At 26.7% G+C, this 16465-nt stretch overlaps 1 protein-coding gene across 1 annotated transcript; it reads right to left on the reverse strand.

The window, feature by feature from the left end:
• Positions 1-9068: 9068 nt before the first annotated feature.
• LOC123205885 (probable arabinosyltransferase ARAD1) lies at positions 9069-12428 on the reverse strand. Its single transcript, XM_044622943.1, has 2 exons — positions 11010-12428; positions 9069-9880 (listed from the first exon to the last, which is right to left on the reverse strand). The coding sequence occupies exons 1-2, from the start codon at positions 11898-11900 to the stop codon at positions 9326-9328; spliced, it is 1446 nt and encodes a 481-aa protein (XP_044478878.1). The 5' UTR covers positions 11901-12428; the 3' UTR covers positions 9069-9325.
• Between the last annotated feature and the right edge of the window lie 4037 nt (positions 12429-16465).

Consider the following 16465-nt stretch of genomic DNA (forward strand, 5'->3'; position numbering starts at 1 on the left):
CTCATTTAATCTACCCAGCTGACTCACATAAACTTTGCTTTAAATGCATCAAGTAGTCCATTTTAGAAAACAAAGTCAGATAAGAAGTGAATATCGTCTACCATAAAATTATCCATACAAATAATAAATATAAATTTATGTATATATAATTTATATAAATATATAATATAAATAATAAAATATCATTATATAATTAAATAATTTTAAATTAAAAATAAAAACTAAGTCCAATTAATCATACGATAACATATCATAAATTTATACACATAATGCTACTACATCTTCTATCTCTTCTTTGGCTTTTTATGTTATCATCTGAAGGACATTCTTTTCGAAGAAACATTTGAAGACACCATTTTAAGAAATTATCCCTGGAAAGGACTTTCTTTTTTTACTTTTTTAATTCACAATTACAAAACACTTAGCAGAAAACCACAGTTAACTTCAACTTAATTTCATAAATAACTTAAATACCCATATACACTAAATTTATGTTGTAATAGTTCCAAAAAAAAAATTAAATAATGGTTATATTATCATAGATATCTTATTTATTTTATTTAGATATCTTATTTATATAAAAATTACAATAAATTAAGCTTCTTGAGGATAATATCCCAGCCTTTTCCCTTCTGGCTGATCACATGCTAAGGGCACGGAAACTTCACATCCTAGCCTTTATTTCCCTTTAACATCTACCCTTCACTCAAGTCAACTCAAAGTTTTTAACACTTTCAATAAATAACTAATATCAGAAAACCAATTTCTATTACTCAGTAAGCATTTATTGCTTGTCATCAACGCCAACACTTACATATTTTTTATTTGGTAATCGATGTTTTTACTTGTAAATTTTAAGTTTATTTTTTTTAGTTAGAATATTAATTAATATAAAAATTATTTATTTCAATAAATAAAATATAATAATTGGGTATTTTCAGATGTTGTTATCTTTGTTAAATAGATATAAAATTTGCTCACACACCCATAAAACATTAAGAAAAAAGAATTTCACAATAATGATTAAAAAATATTTGAACAATAAAAACCATTTGAATGGAATTCTCTAATTATATTGTTAACCCATAATAGATCATTACCAATCTCACAAGTGATCAATATTAGCCACAAGAGAAATACACTTAAATAATCAACCATCTCCAATTAATAAAAACTTGATTTTGTCAATTATCTAAGTGTAAGAGTGAAATAATCTTAAGACTAATCCTAATTTAGGATAATGAAAGCATCAAATATTTTATAGAAAAATATAAGTTATTGTCAATTTCGAATCATAAAGCAACCGACAAATTAGAATCTTTATACTAATTAAATGACATGTCATTCATGTCTACTTGTTGGTCCTCAATCACAATCCTCCCGTACACTGCTTTTAATCTTTTAGGGTTCATATTTAATTTATTATTATATTTGCATTTCTTTTTATCAGAAAATAAAAATATTTATAAAGACACTTCCATACCCTTTTTGGTTCTTGTTCAAAATAACCATAAAACAATTTACCATCCCCGTTCTCTACACCCATCTCAGCTATTGTGTAGTTATATAAGTAAACCAGTAATCTTTAAATCGAATATAGGAAGCTTCAGAAATACCTTAGGAAGGTTTATTGGTGTGAAAATAAGCTTGAGAGGAAAAAACTCTTCACATTTTTTATTATAGCTCATTGGTGGTTAAAACTTGTAAAAGAGATGCCCCTAAAATATAATTTAAGTGACAAAAGAAGAAATTTCACGTATAAAATAATATAAATTTAAGTCTCCTCTAGTGATATATTAAAATTAAACGTTTGACTTATCTGATTCGATGGTTGTATGATTAATCACTGAACCTATAATTTGATTTATTTAATATGATTAATTTTATCCCAAAAAAGGAGTCCTACTTGGGTGAACTTCTTTGTTACCCAATAAAAAAAAAAAAAAACAGAAAAACTTGAGAAGACAATGGATGAATAAACTGAAAAAATGAAATTTTAGAAATTATGGCCAAAAGGTAAATTGGGTGTAATATTGGCTTTGGTTTGTCTCCCATCCATTTGAAATGAAATCATTTCACGATATTTTCCATCATATATGCCTGGCTTTATTTTAAAATATTATCATTTATAACATAATGTAAACTTCTAAAATTTGTCTTTTGTTCTGTTATGCTAATCAAATTTCAACAATCAAGCATGAACTCAAATCATTTCTATGAATTTCAAATTAAGTATCTAATTAATGAAATAAAAGAAAATAATTCACTTTACATTGCAAAATATGTGATAGACAGAGTACATCAAATTAATTACTTAACAACTTTTAATAATTTTATTAATTTCCGAAACATTTCATTAATTAATGAGTAGAAATATTAATGTTTGATTTTAATGTGTTGAAACAAGAAGAGATCCACGTTGCATGAGTGTCATCCAGAAACACAAGAAAGCTAATTTATGTTAAAGACAAATGTGTACCTCAACCATCAAGCGGCATAATTTGCATTGAAGGATCTCCAAAATTTAGGGTGAACTATTAAATTTACAACTCACCATCCCAACAACTTGGGCCATTAAAATTATACCTATACTTCCATCTTTATTATGCGATGTGTTTATTTATTTATTTTATTATTTTAAAATTACTCAATCAAAATTGTTATTGTTTCAATTTATATAAATTAATTTATACAATTTATTTGTATATATAATATTATTTATATAATTTATAAATGGAGGTGTTGTTAAGTCAATCTTATTATAGTCTTAAAGCCAAAAGACTTATTCTCACACCAGACTTAGTTCATTGTTAAACTCTCACCCACTAAATTATGAAAATCCAAATATTTATTCATTAGCTGTTAAAATTAACAAAATCTGTTAAATTTAATGATATAGTTGTTATTTAACAAGTAATATTAAAAAAATAAAATTTTATTTCATTTTTTTACCTTAGTTTTAAAAACTAATAATTTCTCTTCAAACCTAAGTTTTGCAAAGTTATATTTTTCTTTTGTTAGGGTTAACTCAAAAAACAACTTATTTTCCAATGATGAAATCCGCTCTGATCACCTTCTTCGAGATCGATGACCTTCTTTCTCTAGCCGACGAAATCTGCTTCAACGACAAAGACGAACACAAATGCCCTTTGTCTTGACTGAATCAAAGACAAACATAAGGGCCCTTAGTCTTTGTCAAATCAAAGACAAACAGAAGCACCAAAGAAAGAACGACAAACACACCCTTCGCTAGAGAAAGAATCAAAGACAAACACGCCCTTCATCTCAACCCTTCGTCTTTGTCTTCAATGAATGAGATTCGACTAGAGAAAGAAGGTCATTGGTCTTGAAGAAGGTGGCCAAAGCAAAATGTGTTGCTTTTTTAGTTAATCCTAACAAGGAATAAAATATAATTTCTCAAAATTTAGGTTTGAGAGATAATTATTAATTTTTAAAATTAAGTTAGGGAAATAAGATAAAATTTTATTTTTTTAATATTACTAGTTAAATAATAATTATACCTATAGATTTAATAGATTTTATTAATTTTAACTGTTGATAGGTGAGTATTTAAATTTTTAAAATTTAACATATGAGAATTTCACAATAAACTAAAACTCAGATTGAAATAAGTTTTTCTATCTAGTCTTCATTACTAAAATCCCAAAAAGTTTAATATAGTCTTCTTATGTTTGTTTAAAAAAAAAAAAAAAAAACTGATTAACTTTATATTAAAATTCATATGCTAAAATAAAATTTTGTATTACTAAGTAAGCTATTTGAATTATGATTGAATGTAGCTACAATAACAATGGTTTGTCGGTAGTATAATATTATTATAGGCCAAAACACTTATTCCCACCGAAGGTATGGTGAAATCCCAAACTCCCACATCCAACTTTCAAAAACTCAAACACCCACCTATAATTTGGAAAACAAACAATTTTCTCTCAAAATTAAGTTAAGGTTAAGTGCAAAATGGTTATTAAACAATAATATTTAAAGTTTATATCATTTTACCCCCTTAATTTGAAAATCTAACAATTTCCCCTAAAATTAAATTTTGAAAAGTGACATTTTCCTTCCTACCTAGAGTTTCTAATTTCATTGATGAATTTTCGACCAACAATGGCCGATATCTCTCCCTCACAGTGTCATCTCTCCCTTTAATGCTCAATATCAGATCAACGATATCTAGATTTAATAAAACCTAGATGAAATCTAGATGAAAAATCGAAACTCTTTGTCTAAATTTTTGTCGTTCAAACGAAGTCAATTTTATCTGGATGATATAAATAGTCTAGACAACACCAATCTACTCGTTTGTACTATCATTGCTGTCATCCAAATGAAACCAATTTTGTCTAGAAGACAAAGATCTAAACAAAGAGTTTTGACTGTTTGTTTAGATTTCGTCTGAATTTTATCGAATCCAGATATTATCGGTAAGATATTGAGCACTAAAGAGAGAGATGACACTGGAAGGGAGAGAGATTGACCATCGTTGATCGAAAATTTGTTGACAAAATTGGAAAACCTAAGTAGGGGGAAAATGTTATTTTTCAAAATTTAATTTTGGGGAAAATTATTAGTTTTTAAGGTTAAAAGGATAAAATGATAGAAAACGTAAATATAATTGTTAAATGATGATTTTATCTTAAACCTAATTTAATTTTGGGGGGAAATTATTAGTTTTTCAAATTATGGGTAAATGTTAGGTTTTTTAAAGTTGAAGTGTGAATAAGGATTTCACCATACCTTGGGTGGGACAAAGTCTTTTGGCCTGTATCATATTGCATAATTACACAATTTATGACAAAGTCTTCTTCTTCGTCATCATCTCATCTTAATTATAGAGCACAATAGGACATGGTTTATGTTAAAGAGTTTTATGACAATAGTTAATACAATTAGAAAGTAAACTTTAAATTAGAATATTTTATGACAAGAGAGAAATGTGTGTAAAACTATAATTGGAATGGATCGATCGGTTTGACTAATCCAGCTATAAACTAATCTATTATCTAGTGCAGATTTATAATATGATTCACTTTATATATAAATATTAATTTATTTGAAATTCGATCAAGCATAACAAATTGGTTGAACTAAAAAACTATTTAAAATCAATAAAACCGAGTTTATATAATACTATACAATTTTTACCTTATTAAAACTTAAAAGAGTTACAATTTTTAAGATTTTAATTGAATTAATAATAAAATTTATAATTAATTTTTTCTTTATCCATATAATGAAGTGTTGATAGTTTAATTAACATTTTTGAAATTATGTTTTATATATTTCATATGTTTTATGTTTCACAAGAGTAATATTATATATATCTATTTAAGTATATAAATAGGTACATATTTATATGTGTCATCACTTAATTATATATTATTTTATCTTTAATTTAAAATGATTAGAGCACATGATGACATACATTAAATGTGTATATATTTATATACTCAAAATAAGTAAAGATTTGATACTATTAAATAATATTATAATTTGATAATAAATTGAATAAATTAATTATTTAATTAAATTAATCGGATTATGAATCAATCGGATTGGCCCCAAAACCTCAGACCCAAATTGGGCCCTAATTGTAATGAAGGATCCAGATTGAGACAGGCTTGTAGGTCCTAAACCGTTTCATTTATTCATTATATTTTTTAATTTGTTTTATAATTACATTTAGCCTATTTAGAGTATATTTCTTTCATTTATTCCCCCCGAGTAAGTTATAAAAATTTCATTAAAACTTTCTAGCATAAAATTCTTATAGTTATGCCTGCAATATATTAATTCAAAGTTTTTACAACTTTAAAAACTTTAAATATTACAAAAAATTAAAAAGTTTTAATATAAAGCATAATTCAATTTAATTATGCTATTAAAATGAAACTATGCGTAAGAAATAAATAGTATGAATTGTAACTGAATAATGCATTAGTATTATTGATTTAGAGTTAAAGCAATTACAAATCACAAATAAATAAAATAATAAAAACAACTTATTCCAACCAATTGTCATTGTTTTCATCTTTTTTGTCCAAATTTGTGTTATCACAGAGGCAGCGTAGTTTGGGGTCTTTAGGTTAGTATTATAGTTTTCTATCTACTTATATCCAATTTGTTGAAGAAAAAAAATCTGAAAGCAAGAATGATGCAGGAGAAAAGAAAAACAGGAAGAATATTTCTTATTACTTATAGTAATGAAATTCTTATTACAATTAGTTTCTGAATGTTCTCTTTATATATAGGCATAGATACCAACAAATAGAGCAAAAAAAAAAAAAAAAAAATTAAATCCTAAAATCAAGCTATATCTTGAATGTGTCTAAAAACAGGCAACAAATAGAGTAAGTGACAGCAAAATATGTGTACATAGGTTTTTAATAAAATAATTCACTCTAACCCTTAATTCACTCTAAACCACACAAAATAAGTCATGTCATACTCTAAATAAATGTAATAAGACAAAATGTCACTATTATTCTATAAAAAGTTGGCACTTGTCTCCACCAAAGCTTTCCTTTCATATAATTTCATCTAACTCTCTCAATTGGGTTTTGAGCAGTTTTTTGGGCTTCAAAATAGAGTGATGGATAGTTGTAACTTCACTTGGGCTTAAAATGAGGACTTCTTGGATCTTTAAGACCTATTAGATCATGAGAGTTTTGGATCCAAGTAATAGCATTGCACCCATAAGTAAAAATGGGTCAAAGTAGAAAAGGTAATGAATTTTTGGACTTGCATAGAGCTAGTTCTTCATTCTCAATGGTGGCTTAAGCCAAATGGAGATTTGATAGAGACTTGGAAGCTAGAGTTAGAGAAGTGGCCAAAAATACATCAAAATAAGTTTGTAAAACTTTAATGATGGTAAAAATATATTGTTTCAACACTATGTTTAGCACAAAAAGCTCCAAAACCTATCAATTTTTGTTGCAAGACCTAATTATTGTCCAAATAATGTATCATTACACCGAAAAAAATTTGTTTTTGATCTAGCGGCCCATATGTTAGAAACAAGTGCAATAGATTTATTTTGAAAAATTTTAAATTCTTTTTTAAGTTTGAAATTCAATCTATGATAAAGTTTATATATTTCTTCCAGCGGTACCTCTAGTAACAGACAAAATTGTGGACAAAAAACAATTCTGAACATATCAATTTTAAAAAAAAAAAGATTTTTGGATAAAGAAATTGAAGAATCTATAGCAACCATAAAAATTTCTACTTCTTTTCTTGCAGCTTATGCATTATGGGTCCATGATGTGAAAGAAGAAGTTAGTGGATTATAATTAGGGGTTGTTGGATTTATACAATGTTTTATCATCAAAATTTAAAAATTATCTCAAAGATAAATTATTTAAAATATTATTGAGTATAAATAATTATTATATTTCATAAAATTTAATTAATATAAATAATTATTATGTTTAATTAGAAATAATAAAATAATACTAGTAAATTATTTTATTTAAATATTTTTGAATATAATTATTTTAAAATTTTTTATATTATTATTATATTAATTAAAAATGATATTATTTTTATCTTAAAAAAACTAATAAATAATAATATAATTATAATAAAATCAAGATTATCTTGATAATCTTTTAATATCTTAGATTAAAATGATAATCAAATTATCTTTTATATTATCATTATATTAATATTTATTATTAATAAATTAAATAAAATAATATAAATAATAAAAAATAAATTATTAAATTAATCTTACGTATCTGGGAGCCAATCAGTCTCTTAAGATAATTTTGTCTAACTATTGTACCTCGATCAAAGAAAACAATGATATATTGCCTTACCATGGAAGTCATTTTCTTTGCGCCGGTCACCACGCCATGTAGATTGCATCACACGAGGCTTGTCCTTCGAAGGTGGCATTGATTTAGTGAAATGTTGTCAAACATTAGAGGTTTGTCTCTCGCTCACCATCATTTGTGTTTGGCTAGACACAATTCCGATTGTGCTTGGATACTCAAGGAAGGGTTTTAAATGTTTGGATTTTGGGATTGATAAAATGGATTATACATGTATATCTCTTAAGTATGTAGAGGAAGAAAAACATAACGCTCACTTATATCGAATTGTGATAAAGATGATCTCAAATTTCAAACATTATCAGTTTTGTAATTATACTATTTTATCCAAATATTATCATAGAAATGTAATTAAATGTTGTTTTGTCATCAAAGTTTAAAATATTACAACACACTTGTTGAATTGAAGTATGAATATGTTATAGGGGTGTAAATATTTTTTTTTTTCAAAAGTTACCATTGGGGAATAAATATTTTCTCGTATTTTATTTAAAAATTTATTATATTAATTCTATATTTTTTAAAATATATTATAATTCCAATAGTTTGTAATATAACATTTTCACCCCAAATTTGTTGTGTTTTATATAATTTTTTGGGTGTAACTATCATTTTTGAAACTACTTGAAGACATTAAATTTTAAAAACGCTCCATTTTTTAAATTTCATAAAAACACTTTAAAAATTTCAGTATCACCCTTAAAATTTTCAAAAATTATAATTTATCCTTAAATATACAATTATATGATATTGACACATACTATATATTTTTAATTGAAATTAATATAAATTAGGTTATAAAAATTATTCAAAAAAATTTTGAGAGTAAAATGTTATTTATTTTAAAGACTTCTTTGTCATCTCAATAATTTTATAAAATAAACTAACAGATTTTGTTAAAAAATTTAACAGATATGTGAGAAATTGATTTTTTCACCCTTCAAAGATGAGAATTTTTTATTTTATCAAACTTTGAATGAAAAATAGTCATTATGAAATTAAATAAAATTAATAAAATATTAGAATATTAGAAAGATATAACACACTTGTGTTGTGAGAATCATGAAATTTGAGAAAGTCAGAGTTGAGAAGGAAATATATAGTATAAAAGAGATTAGAAAATGAGATATGATAAATAATAATATATATGTAAACAAAGTAAGTTATCTGCAGGTCAACAAAGTTAAGCCATCATAAATAATAATATATATGTGAAAAAAAAAGGAAATATAATAAATAAAAATTTGCGTGTATCAGTGTTTTAGATTCATGTGAAACAAATGAAAGTATTTCTAGCCATACTTGGAAACTAAACAAATGAAAAAACCTTTTGTACAGAGCGTTACAGTTCTAATCTAAAAGAATTTCTTAGTAGTTCTCACCTTCATGCAGCAGCAAAAACTAATTGCTGTCCTTCCAATCAAAAGGTATAAAAAACTGCCATGCCTGAATGAATCAAACTTCCTCTTTCACCATAAATTGCGCGGCAATGATAATGATCTTAATTCTTTCTCTTCATGAGTTACAGTTCGTGAAAACCGCCTAGATTTGTGTATTTTCCTTCGAATAGAGGGGATCTTACGGGTGATTGCCTGCCATATCATTTGGACAGCATCACCCTCCCTGGATGGGTAATGAAACTTGAATAGATGTTCAATTTCTTTCAATCTATCATGCATACGCGTCCATTCTTCCTTTTTTATGCTCCTTATAAGGTTGATCAGAAATTTTTCTTTGACAGCATCTGATGTGCGAACGAATATACAGAACTCAGAGTAGTCTAGGATGTCCTCATAAGGGAGCTCGATTTCATCACTAATGATTACAGGTACACAATGGCTAGCAATGGCATCAAAGAGGCGATTGGATGAAGGGGTGTCACCAGCTATGTTGAGGCAGAATTTGGAAGAGTGCATTCCCCTGGATGCTTCTCTGATTCCATTTTTTTGAACACTTCCAAATGTGAAATGCACATCTTTTTCATCTTTTAAAAGATAAAATAACTCTTGCCTCGCAAAGCCACCCTACGAGGAACCCATAAACAGAGATTCATGTAAGACAGAAGTATACAAAACCAAAATTACATAGATAATATAAAGGAAAGGAAACATGTAGGCAAATATAGAGAACTCTTGGTTCCCTGGACAATAAATGGTTATTCGGATTTTCAAAAACTGTAACACAAATAGAGAAGGGGTAAAAAGGAGTTATGTCAACAATTCTGTATTACGTGAAACCCTTTTGATTAAGTTTACACCAGATTATCAGGTGATATATGCTAAAAAATATGCTATGATGGAATGACATGAACCCATTTCCTTACACAACCAATATGATATAATGTCCACATATAACATGCAAAGAATAAGGAGCACGCCATTCAATGAGGCTGCTAACAAACCAAAAGAACTTTGAGATTGGCTAAGGCAGTTTAAATCTCAACAGATCCATGCAAAACTTGTCAACATGGAAAGTGTTTGATTAAAAAATAAAGTAAGTTGAATTCTCATCTGATCCATTCTCAAAAGTATTTCAAAAAAGGAAAAATAAATTGCTTCCTTGACAGTAACCATTTCATATTTCACTTCTCTGACAAATAAAATTCAATATGGTCTATCAGAGAATAAATATGAGATTATCATTTTTCACCCACAAAAAATGCGCGTGAAAAAGGGCTAACTTCTTCACAAAACAAACTACATAGAAGAGAACAGATTAAGACGCATATACAGTTCTTTAAATCCATTGCATTTACAAGAAGAAATATCAAGAATGGAGTTGATTAATTGATTCTAGTCTGATGCCAATGGGGAAAGCTCATAAGGCTAGCATAATACTTGGCAAACTTTTATTTTATATTTGTTTTCTCTTTCACAAAGTAAAAATTAAATAAAGGAGTGATACTAATTTAGAATTCTCTTCATCCTAATTATATGGTTTAGAATTTCTCAAACCACCTACAATTAATCTGAAGGGTCATATACTTTAGGAATTTATGGTAGGCTAATCAATATTTAATAGTATCTCCACCATTAACTGTCCATTCTTAATTGTAACTTCTCTGAGAGGTCACTTAGCTCTGTTCTCAACAACTATAATAATCAGCACACACAAGCAGCAAAGAAAACTCAATCAAATAGCAAGAAAACTTACATCTTTTCTGTATATGGCGCCTTGGAAATACAGCAAAATTGGACGGCTATCAAACTCTGATGCATCATTGGCATAGGATTTGATTACATGTTTGTAAGGGGCAATCACATCTTTTTCGAGATTTGCTACATTGGAAGGATACCTCCCAAAATCTGAAAGAATGAACATTGCAGGCCAAAGCTGCATCCTAGCATCTAACAGGCTATTAGGATGGTGAGCCATGACTATGTGATCTTTTCCACCACTTCTTTTCCATTCCTCTTGACTAGTCACAAACTTCACCAACTTCTCTTGCAACACCTTGTTCTGGCTTTTCTTTTCATTTGGATGCCTTTTAGAAAACCTGTTGTAGCTCAATGAAGAAAAGAATGGCACAAAAATAGCATCAGCTTCACTCGAGTTGTGCACTCTTATCACACTACAAGCCTCTCGCTTAGCATAAACCTCTGAAGCAAGAAGATCTAAGGTTAGCCAATATTCTATACTATGTTGCAAGTTCAACCCACCAGGATATGAGGGTATATTGGTTTTAATATCAGGCCAAACACTATCCCCTTCTGGTTTCCAATTCAAAAGTCCAAAATGAAACTCCGGGGACAAATCATACATATAAACCTTAAGCAACAATTTGTTATCTTTACTGCATTTGGCATCATCTTTCTTTTGGATTATCTCTTTTTCTTCTTGTAAATTATTCCTACTGTTGTCTATCACAGTAAGGGGCTTGGATTTTGTTAATGAACTAGTGTCAACAAAATGATGGAAGCCAGTGGAACGCAACACAGAGAAACAAGAAAATAGCAAAAAAATGGTTGAAATTAGGAACAAACTAAACAAACAGTTTCGAGAAATAATCACAATGGAAGAACCATTCCTCTCAGCTACAGCCATATTAATCCAAAAAAATCAACAATGAACAACTAAGAAAAGCATAGAATTGATAGAACATTAACAAAGATTCCCAATATGAAATCATTCATTATCCGCCATAAGCCAAAGAGCTGAAACAATTAAAAAAAACAAAAACTATCTTGATATTATAACTTCAAAGCACAAACTTGAATAATGTGCAAAACATTCAATACCCAGAAGACCAAAAGAACCCCATTACTGAATTTATATTTCTCTGCATTGTCCAGAAAAAGAAACCATCTCTCAAAAGCAATGGAAACCCAAATGAAGTTTAAACCAGGCTCACAAACCCAGAAAGAAAAGGCCAAGAAAACGTGAGGAAATGTAAGCGAAGGGGAAAAGAAAAGTGGTTGTTATTGTTTCTGTTTAATTTGTTTGGAAGGAAGACAGGAAAAGAGAAGTCATTTGTTGTTGATGGAAGTGCAAAGTGTCGTGGGCAAAGTCTGAGAAGAAGCTTTGCGTGAGAATAGGGTCTATCGGTTGAACCGGCCTGACTACCTCTCTCCAAACTGACTTACTCTTTTTGGTTTGTATTCATTTATTATCCTTAGATTTTAAAAAGAAATTGTCGCAATTTCATTTTTGGTAAGCATAGGGACAAAAAAAATTTTGATTTTTTTTTTTATAATTAAAATTTAAAAATATTCTCCTATATTTTTGTAATTTCAAGTGTATTGGAGAGAAGTCTAGAAAATAAATAAATAAATAAAATGAGATTTAGTGCTTGAGTTGGTTCTAATCCTATCAAATTTTATGTATTATTATCTTATTTTATATTTTAAAAATAATAATATTATATACAAAAATAATAAATACAAATTTGTATGTAAATAATAAAATATTACTATATATTTAGATGATTTTAATTTTAAAAAAAATCAATACTTAATCATATTATTAATCATATTATTAATCATATATTATTATTTTTTAAAAAATCAAAATTTAACAAATTAAATTAGGAGTACACTTTATTTTATTTTTCAAAAAAATATAATTATTCCAAAATTCTATTGCTTTTTCAACAATTTTATCCTAATAAATTTATTTATTTAATTTTCTCATATATATATATATATATATATATATATATATATATATATATATACACACACACACACGAGAGAATAAAAATGGGGAAGTTTTTGGGAGATGAGTAGTTTTATGAATACAAATAATATGTATAAATCTATATGAAAATAATGATATATTATTTAATCATATAATAATATATTATTATTGGTACATAAATTTATATTTATTATTTATTTTTATATATATATATATATATATATATATATATATATATATATATATATATATATATATATATATATATATAGTTTTATTATTGGAAAATTCTTCTTTCAATTTATATTATTTAATATTGGATGAAGGACATTACATGATACAAAATAGGCAAAGGACTATTTCTCACTCAAGTTTAGGCGTATTCTCAAAGTTATATTCGTAAAGTTCGAAAAACTTAAAGTCTCATCTATTTATTTAAAATCCCAGTTACAATTAAGGGTAAAACGATTATTTAACAAAAAAAATTTAAAAACTAAAATTTCATTACATTTGCCCCTTTCAATGTGAAAATCTCACAATTCTTTTCACCCTAAAGTTTGAAAAATCAATATTTTTTCTCTAGGGTTTGCAAATAGTTGCTAAAGAAAACTAAGTTCATCTCTGACCGCATTGACTCTCTCTCTCAGCTTAACTTTCTAACCCCAAAGTTTTGTTGAGGTTTGAGATGTGATGGACAAAGAGAGTTATGTTAAAGGAAGAGCCAATAAGGTTGAAGATAGCCATCTCTGACAATGGTTTGCAAACTCCAAAATGTAAATCTTGATTTTTTAAACTTTGAGTAAGAGACATAATGAGAGTTTTAAACTGAAAGAAATAAATATAATAAAATTTTAATTTTTAAAATTTTTTATTAAATAATAATTTTATTTTTAATAATAATTAAGATTTTAAATAAATAAACGAGACTTTAAATTTTTTAAACTTCGTATATATAATTTTGAGAATTTCGGATTTTGGGGGGCGTGACACGGGGAGAGAGAAGAGGAGGATTAGTCCCCTGGCCTACAAAATATAAAATAATAAATAGTGGTCACACTTTTCCACTCACATCAAACATTTTAAACTGGGTTTGGGTCCAGTCCATTTATACTTGTTATGGTATTGGTGCAATTACAATTAATTCGGTCGGTTAGGTCAACCTATTCATGACTTTACTCACGGCACCATCTTGGGCAAGTTGAAACCAGGAAAGGTTAAAGCAAGGCCAAATCACGAGTTCCCACCAAGGCTTGATGAAATGACAATTTTATCTTTTCAGTTTTGAAAAGTCAAAATTTCACCTATTAACCACTTTCGTTACTAAATTTGTTTAATTTTTCTAGAAAAGTTTGTTACCTTTTTATTAAAATTATAAAACTACTATTAATAATTAATATAACTGTTAAATTATCAATATATTATTACCAATTTATAAATTTATCACTTAAATTTTAAAATCAAATCTCTATCTTACTTTAAAATGTTATGTCTCAATTTTTTTTTTTGGTATAACTATAAATTCAATAAATAGAAGTGAAAGGTTAAAAATGATCATTTTAGCAAACTATAGGGGGGAAATAGTATTTTGGCCCAAAAATAAATTTGAAAATTTATTAGGTTTAAGGATATTATGTTGACTAAAGGAGTCATTATACTCTTATTTTGATGATAACAAATTAATATATTTTTAATCATACTAACTAATGATTTTACTTGAGTGTGAGTTTATATTACAAGAATTCATCTGATACATTTGAAGGAGTATTAAAATGAAAATTAAAGATAAGACTCAAATAAAATTTTTTTGAATATTTGAAGAAAAGCTCAAATTTAGGTAAATATGTTTATAATGTTGAAACATTCATTAGCTTTGATTAAAATATATATTTTCATGTGAAAACTCTCTCAAAAACTTGTTTTCATATCTTTCATACTTTGGGGTTAAAGTGTCATTTTTCAAACTTAATGAATTAAACTATTTTTATCAAATTCTAATGACCTATTTGAAATTACAAAGTTTTCTAAATTAAAATATCATATCTCAATTTACAATTTGAATAAGTTTTCCAAAAATAAGTTAAATTGATATTTTCCATAAGTTTCAAAATTTTGGGTTAAAATGTCATTTTTTAAATTTATTGAGTTAAGTCAAATTTTTTATCAAATTTCAATAACTCATTTGAAATTATGAAGTTTTATGGATTAAAATTTCATATCTCAAAGTTGGTTTTGAAAAAGTATTCCAAATTGGGTTAAATTATCATATTTCAAAGTTTTAGGGAAAAATAAAATTTTTAAAATTTAGAGGGTAAAATGTAATAAAATTTGGTTAACCGAATTTCACCAACCGAATTTTTTGACGATAGCTTTCAGATTATCCAAAAGCCATATATTTTAGCTTTTAGAAATCCGACCAACTGAATTGTGTTATAAATTTTCTAACAATTAATGTCACGTCGATGTTATGATAGTGTCACGTCACATCCGATTGATTGAATTATATCTGGTCGATCGAATTATGAATTTTAAAAAAAATTAAAACAACTAATTTTGTGTACAATAGTAACTTTCCTTGCTTTTTCCTATATAAACTAAATTAAATCAACTTGGGAATAACTTTTGCAACCAAAAATTTTTATTCATTTGAGAGCAAATTGCTATTGAGCTATCCACTCGTAAAATCTTTTATTCTTAATCAAAACACTTACTTATTCATTCTCTTAAATACGTTTGCATTAGATTGTATGAAATTATAACTTTTATATTCACTCTTTAAAAGACTAAAGATTTTTAGTGAGAGAAAATAAGTTATAACACTTGTAAAGATTGATAGTACCTTTATAAGTTATTTGTATTATGAAGAAAAGTTTGGTAGAGGTTATGTGAACCAAGAATTGTAAAATACTCCAAGAGAGATAATTTAGAGGGGTGGACATACGCTAAGTTATGTCAAACCACTATACATTGTTTGTTTGATTTTCTCTTTCTTTAAACTTATATGTTGTATTATGTTATTTTGATTATATTGATTATTTGAAATATATTTTGACATACTTATAAATTGTATTAAAAATAACCTACATTTATTAAATTGCATAAATTAGTTTATTTTTTTAATTTGTTAAAAATTATTTTAAATTGTATAATTCACCCTCCTTTTTAACCCATGCAATCCTCCTTATTAAGCTTTTTATTTTTATTTTTCGCCCAAATCTTTCCCTCTTTCAAATTTGAGTCATTATTACACACTACTTTTATTCCTTTTCATATTTTTGTATCTGTTAACTAGTAACTTACTGATGCTAATTGAAAACTCACAACACAAGAAAAAGGTTTCATGGATAATCAATAAAAATTAAATTGATTATTAATTAAATTAATAAATCAATTTTGGTCTAACTTTCTTTCTTTCTTTCATTTTCCCTTTAATTGATAGAACTAAATAGTTTTGTTAAATTAAATTGATTTAGTTT

Source organism: Mangifera indica, chromosome 2 (assembly GCF_011075055.1).
Source record: "Mangifera indica cultivar Alphonso chromosome 2, CATAS_Mindica_2.1, whole genome shotgun sequence".
NCBI classification, from domain to species: Eukaryota; Viridiplantae; Streptophyta; class Magnoliopsida; order Sapindales; family Anacardiaceae; genus Mangifera; species Mangifera indica.